The sequence below is a fragment of the Ctenopharyngodon idella genome, chromosome 15 (assembly GCF_019924925.1).
Source record: "Ctenopharyngodon idella isolate HZGC_01 chromosome 15, HZGC01, whole genome shotgun sequence".
In the NCBI taxonomy this organism is placed as follows: Eukaryota; Metazoa; Chordata; class Actinopteri; order Cypriniformes; family Xenocyprididae; genus Ctenopharyngodon; species Ctenopharyngodon idella.
In genome coordinates, this window is record NC_067234.1 from 19,908,205 (window position 1) to 19,915,967 (window position 7,763).

The 7,763-nt window shown below is 37.3% G+C and overlaps 1 protein-coding gene across 1 annotated transcript in view; it reads left to right on the forward strand.

The window, feature by feature from the left end:
* Positions 1-5,606, forward strand: part of LOC127495575 (TRPM8 channel-associated factor homolog) — a 28,803-nt gene extending 23,197 nt beyond the window's left edge. The window contains exons 6-7 of the mRNA XM_051862500.1: positions 3,237-3,574; positions 3,917-5,606. Of these exons, the coding sequence (XP_051718460.1) occupies positions 3,237-3,574; positions 3,917-4,159 (581 nt within the window). The 3' untranslated portion in view covers positions 4,160-5,606. The remainder of the gene's footprint in view (positions 1-3,236; positions 3,575-3,916) is intronic.
* Positions 5,607-7,763: the final 2,157 nt, after the last annotated feature.

Consider the following 7,763-nt stretch of genomic DNA (forward strand, 5'->3'; position numbering starts at 1 on the left):
CAACATTGATAATAATTAGTGAGAAAAGTTTCTTGAGCAGCAAATCCACATATTAGAATGATTTCTGAAGGATCATGTGATCATCATTATGAACAAACAAAATTAAAAAAAGGAGTATTTATGGGCATGCTGGGTGTGCTCCTTATGGGCCATAGTCATAGCCACAAACATATTCACCCAGTAATTACACAGAGCTAATAAGGAAAGTCATTTGAGCTGGTTTATCTACAGATAAAGGTGAGTGTGTGCATATTACATATATAGCCACAATTGGGATGGGATGTAAAGTTTAAATTGTTTATATCATATTTTTATATAGTATATTATACAATATAATTTTTTTTAACAAAATTTTTGTATTTTTCTAAATATATACAACTTGTTTTTTTTTTCTCTTCTCATTTTCTGTCTTTGTGTAGGACTGAAAACCAATCGGTGTCATTTTTCTGCATGCACAAGCTCTGGTTGAACAAACCCAGTGTTCAGACCCTGTACATCTGATTGTTAGTTAAGAGTGATTGATTTGAATTCACTTACTAAACATAACTAGTTCACCATGGCACGTCAACAGGACTACTGCACTCTCATGTCTGGGCTGCAGGAGCTTGATTTCCAAGCGGAAGCAGTGCCCAGCGATCTCGTACTAATAGGTGAACATGCCTTTCCACTTGCCATGAATCCAAGAGGTCAGGTGCTGATGGCTGCATCTCATTACGGTCAGGGACGTATAGTGGTGTTGGGGCATGAGGAATACCTAACACGCTTTCCTGGCCTCATAAAGAATGCCATAATATGGCTCATGCCACGTACCGGTGATTCCGGCATTGTAGGGATCAAGGGGAGTTTACGTTCAGTGGCTGACAACTTGAACTGCTCCCCTATCAAGACAGAGCTAGGAGACTTTCGGGATGGATTAGCTATATATATCACAGATGCTTACAGAGTCGAGACCTGTGCAAAGGATCTGATTGCTTTCCTCAAAGCTGGAGGTGGTTTGATCATTGCTGGCCAAGCCTGGAGTTGGTCTTATGACCATCCACAAGAAAACACTATAAGGAACTTCCCAGGAAACAAGGTGTGCAGTGTTGCAGGAATTTATTTCTCTAAACACCCAAGAGAAGTTGGCAAATTTCCTGTTCCAAGAAATATCCCTTCTAATTGGCTTGCTGTATCGTAAGTTCAGCATACATTTTTGCTTTTTACCCATTCTTTAACAAACCATGCGTTTCACCGTCTGTCTTGTCTTTTTTCAGAATAGGCAAAGACTTCAAAGATGATCTTGAGTTCCTGCTACAAGGTGTGTCCGAGTTTGACACCAAAGGAGAGGCTATAGCATCTGAGGTGATGGTGCACGGACCATTAGCATTTCCCATTGCGGTCACTCCGGCTGGAAAAGCATTTATTGCTGGTGCATATTATGGACAAGGTCGAGTAATTCTGGTATCCCATGAAAGCTACCTGAGCCGGGACTCTCTGTCCACATTCATGATCAATGCTATCAAGTGGCTTGATGAGGGTCGGACGGGTGTTATTGGGATCCTACCCAGCCTCAAAGCAGCCCACACGGTACTGAGCAAATCAGGTTTAGATTGCCAGTTGACTGGCTTCAGAGAAGATCTAAGTGTCTACGTCTGCACTTCTTACAGTGATGCCCAGTGTGCAGAGATCCAAGAATTTGTTGCTGAAGGCGGAGGTCTTCTGATTGGGGGTCATGCCTGGTATTGGGCCCAGACCCACCCTGGCTGCAATGTGTTGACCGAATGCCCAGGAAATCACATTCTTAACAAGATGGGATTGAGCCTCTTAGGCAACACCTTGGGTGGAGGATTATATAAGGCACCAGAAATAGAGCATAGGTGTAGAGAGGGGTACCACTTTCGTAGCATGCTGCAGCGATTTGTCGAACATGTAAGGCAGGGGCAAAAACTGACTGATCATGAACAGGGCTGCTTGAAGCAGCTGGGCTGCGACTGTGCAAATTACCTTTGTATGTGTTCTCATGACAGTGCCGCCTACACTTCAGTGCTAGCACTTCTTACTGACATAGTGAAGGAGGTAGGTGTTCCACAGGTGTGCAGTAATTGTCCTGTTGAGAGTGCCAAAGACCACCTGATGCTCCACATTGGGACTGAGGTATACAAAGTGTCGCCTAATCCTGATGCCCTTCTTCCATACATCATCAAGGACAGACCCGACTTGCCCACTGTGTCTAATGCAAGAGTTCGGATCAGTGCAAACACTGCGGGTATGAAAGGTTTCTTGCCAAATGCAAAAGGAAAATGTTATTCCTTGTTTAAGTTTTACAATTTCTGAGCACTATAAAATTACTTGTTTCAGCTTGTGAAGAATGGATAAGCACAGGCTTATATCTTTCTCCTGGTATGAAGACATTCATAACAATACCTCCAGAGATTGTTGGGAAAAATTATCAGGTAATCAATAGTCTATATACATTACATGTTTCCAATAAAGGAATAGTGTTGTTTGTAATATACTTGTCATTCTAGAAACAAATTTATTGCTCATAGGGCTTGGAGAGCATGTTATTAACATGAAGAGATACTCTATATAGGTGCAGCTTGGTTGCCAGACAGATAACATTGGTGGAGCAAATGTCCTGAAACGGGCTCCTGTGGTCCATGAGCGATTCCCCTTAAACAAAGAAATGGTCCAGGTCAGGAATCTGTGGGGAGGGCTCATCTACCTAATTGCACCTCCCCAGAGCAAAGTGGATGGGGTGGAAATTGTCGTGCAGGTCTCAGTACAGGCTCCATACTTCAAATCTGGTAAGAATTCTGAATTAATGTTCAGTGAGCATCACAGTAAGGTTTCTATTCAGAACATTTAAAGGTATGTGGTAAAACTTGTTTTGTCCCTCAGGAGAGACAAGTGTAGCTGACTGGGTGAGCAGGATCCGTTCGGCACCTGCCCCCTGGGCAGAACTTGAGTTTGAGAATATCATCATCACATTAGAATCCCAGTTTATAAGGAATCTGGACCGCCCTGATGAGGTGGCTAAACTTTGGGATGCCATAATGAGAAGCATAGCTGACCTGGCAGCAAAGCCTGCCAAGTTTCCCCGCAAGGAGCGGTTTGTTGCGGATGTTCAAATCTCTTGCGGTCAGTGGTACTATTGCTGAGATAAAGAACCATCACAATTACAGAATCATGGCATTATTATTAATTATATTCACACAATCCTAATGATAACACTGTTCCTCCTGTTACCCCCTCAGGTTTCATGCATTCTGGATATCCCATCATGATGCACTCCATCTCTGCCCCAGAACTAATAAACATAGAGGAAGCCTATAAAAGTGGTCTTTGGGGACAAATTCATGAGTTGGGTCATAACCAGCAGCGTGGAGTTTGGGAGTTCCCTCCACACACCACTGAGTGCACCTGCAACCTGTGGTCAGTGTACATACATGAGGAAGTGCTGCGATTGAATAGAGCTAATGCTCATCCCAACATGACTCTAGAAAACCGCCAGGCTCGTACCAAGATGTATTGCAATGGCGGTAAGGATTTAAATAGCTGGAGTGTGTGGACAGCACTCGAGACTTACATGCAGGTAAACAGACTGCGAATATTGTTTTAGCAGATTGTTTAAAGGTGCAGGTGATCTGGGAAATGCTAACATTAGCCTGCTAGCATTGAAATTTTAAAGCAAGAATGGATTATTTGTGAGCCTTGGAAGTAATGATTTACTCTTTTTTTCAGTTAATTTTTTAAAAAGAAATTTGTAATTTAAAAAACAAAAAAATAAAATCATGTGAAATAAATATAAAAATGTTATTTTATGTAATTATTATAAAAATATAATTATATAAATATAAAAAAATATATTTATACCTATTTTTGTGTGATCTCACATCATCTCTCTAACCTTTTTTTTCTTTTCTTTTTTTTCAAGCTTCAGGAAAAATTTGGCTGGGATGCTTTTAAGAAAGTTTTTGCCATCTACCATGATATGAGTGGAGTGCCAAATGATAATGCAGGCAAGATGAATCTGTATGCTGAGACCTTCTCCAAGGTGGTCAACCTGAATTTGTGCCCCTTCTTCAAAGCGTGGGGTTGGCCCATCCAGCCCAACACAGAAGAGAAGATCTCTCATCTCCCTGAGTGGAGTGACCATCCTATGGTCCAGTACGCATAAGAACGTCTCAGATAGCTTTTAAAATTTGCAGTGCCGGTTTTATTGTAATTGAGGGGCAAGATTAAGTATAAAATTATATATGCTTATCTGGAGTTTCATGGACATTATTGTTTTCATGAAAAATTGATCCATATCAGTGTGAGGCAAAAAAAAAAAAAAAAAATCTTGTTTTAATAAAATGTGGCTATAGGGTAAGTGGGTTAAGATTAAGTACAGTATAACCTGAACGTGCATGTTAAAAACACAACATATACATAAAAACTAAAAAGTAAACCTTGGCCTGGTCCAGTTTAGTGCTTTAGTAGTTTTTGTTTACATGTCACTTATATGCCCCAGTGGTCTTTTGACTTTATACTGTCTGTGATAGAGGCCTTTCATGGTGTTTGCTTTCACACTGTTCCTAGATTTTCATTTCGAAACACAAGAAGAAAAATGTTTTGTACAAGTTTAAATGTGTTGCAGCAAAGAATGATGACTACTGACGACAATGTAGCAGTCGCCTCAATGCTGTATTGTTTTGTATGATAACATGTTCTGCCACATATATTTGGAATCATGCAACTGTCAAATTAAAGTGATCCTGGGACACTCCTGGGTGAAGTGTGAAAAAATATCACATACATTTAACAATATAACCAATGTCTCTCTGCATACATATAATAAACTCACATAAAGTGATATATACTATAGCTAATCTCAACTGCTTGATTGTTTATATCATTATTAAATGTGTAAACTATAACATCGCTCAGCTCTAAACTAAATCTGCACAATTAGGCATCAAAGTACTATAAACATTAATATCAGGAATTACCATAATGCTGCTTACAATGCATATTGTAAATAAAACACTATACACATACAATTGACTTGACTTTTGATGCAAAAATATGTAAGACAAAAATTTCTGCAAGCTCTGAGACCTCTAAAATGAAAAAGTATTCAAATCATAACAATGCTTTCTTTTCAAGATACAAACATTTTTGATATATAAGTGTTTCATTTCTGCCAAGGAATATCAATATGAGATGTGTCACAAAAATGAAAATTTACAGAGTTTCAGTAACAGTACTAGCTACATTAAACTGCTATACTTAATGTTGAATATAATGTATAATAATGCAATTGGGCAATATGTGTGATAATGCCAAATGTCTGATTGTTACCAGTAAAAAGGGCTTACATTATATGCATAGTAGCTACAATTCAGTATTTTCAGGTTCAGAATCATGAATATTTTTATTCTGGTGTCACCATTGTTTTACTGCTTTAATAAGTTCTCTCTTAGGTTTCAGCTATCCTAATTTTAATTTCATGTTAAAATTCAGTTTTATTGTTCAGTGACACACCCAATCAAATCTTGAAATATTGTAAATTCTTTATTGAGCTGTATGTACAACAAAGTTATTGAACATTGTTAATGTTTTGGAAATAAATCTGAATTGAATTTCAGTTTCATTTTTAATTTTGTTCCAAATATTGTGATACGTATCGTATCGTGAACCCAGTATCACGATATTTATCGAATCGTGAGCTGAATGTATCGTCACACCCCTAGTAAAAAGCCATCAGCCACATGAAAATTAAATGCCACTGCAAAAACAAATGTGCAATTGGCTGTTCATTTGCTATCTTTTTGATATTAGTGAACACCTATACTTCTAATAAGGCATGTCATTTTCAGCATATCAAATCTGCTCAGTTACTTGCACTGCATAGGGAGAACCATCCCAAATATCATATTTACAGCACTTATTGAACATGCCAAAATTTATCCTTGCAAAACTGCTAACAGAGTTAAAATATTTGCAAAATAAAGAACATAAACACGTTATTACTGCAATTATTAGTGCTTGCAATGATCATTTTATGGTCTGATATCATTCTCATCAAAATCTTATGTATTATTATATAGATAACCTTTTATAGCCTACTTTTGTTACAGTATTCCTGTGATTCTACACATACAATTCATCATTGCTGTTAAACATTTTGAACAACTGAAAGTCACACAGACATCAAGAATTGGCATTTGAATCACAACATTGGTGACAATCAAAAGCTTCATGCTGATTGGGTACCAGCATAGTACTAAAATCATCCATGACTCCCATCATGCATTGAATAAATTATGCAGCTGAATTGCCTGGTTATTTTCTTAATCAAAACACTGTTATTTTACAGTTATTTCCTGAATTATTATGATCAGTTACCTTCCCTTTAAAAAAAATCATAAAAAAAAAAAAAAAAAAAAAAAAAAGGTCAATGACTGGCAGCAGCGGCTGCCAAACAAAAACCATTCAATTAAAGTAAAATATTCTAATTTAAATAAAGTGCAAAAAACTTAATTTTTAAAGTGCAAAAAACATAAATTTTCTTTAAATGTTAAAAACACTGTTATTTTACAGGTATTTCCTGATTTGATTCAAATGACTGGCAACAACAACTTAAACACTAACAGATCTCTCAAGATCTCAGCACTTATTACAGTCCAGACTTTATTTCTTTTATACAAAGATTTAGATGTTGATGTCTTATTTAAAAAAAAAAAGTTTGATGTCACCATTATGGAGGTCAGCGCTTGCTTTAGTTGGACTCTGGACCCTTGACTTTTTCATGTTTGTTTTTCTCTGATTAACTGTGTGTTTTTAATGCATTTTTGTTATGGGCAAAACTCTAGTCAGGTGTTTTTGCCTGCTGGTTAATAATTCTCATGAAGTGGTTTGATGCCCTGAAATCACATAGTGTTAAATTTCTGAGAATATGATTTTTATGGCTTACTGTAACTTTGTGACAGAGTAGAGTCACAGTATTAGTCATATTTTAAGTCATTATGTCAGAATTTTTTTTTTTTTTTTTTTTTTGGAGCCCAGAGATATCAATAATCAACATATGAATCTCAACAATGATGACAATCTACAAAGCTTTTTCATGACTTTAGTAGCTTTTTTTGTGACCTTCAGGATTTTTTTTTTTATTGTCACCATTGTTGAGATTCATACGCTGATTCTTGATGTCTGTGTGAATCTGCTGACACTGACAAAACTTTTTCTGTGTAATGATGTAATAAAATTGTTTATAGTATTAAGGAGAAATGAAGCTTATGGGCAGCTATCTAAATATAATAACCCCATGATATTGAGTAATAAACAAACTAATAAGCAAATGATTTGAGCAGATATTGCTTGAGTTAGTAAAAGAAGGTTTTGATATATGAAGAGCTAATCATATTGTAGAATGCTTTGCCATGCTCCTATCCTATATAAACTGTTGTATTTTTGCTGGTGGGATTCTCCGGCCGTGATTAAAGCACATTCTAAGGCATAGTCTGGAGTCTGTCTGGTTATTGCTGTGCAGCAAGTTAGGGAACACTAAAGACCTTATTCCCAAGTGATAGTGTTCAAAAGGGTCAAGAGGTTGACCGACTTGAAGCCAGTTGTCGACTAGTAGAAGCAGTGCTAGAGTATAAATATTTTTGAGTGTCGCCAGTAGACGCTCGGGTGTCAACTAGGAGACATATAAACTTAAGTCAGGTGTGTAGGGGAAAATCTACCACAGTATCAAACTGCCAAAGTCATTTCAGTAACGAGGCTTCATTACTTCA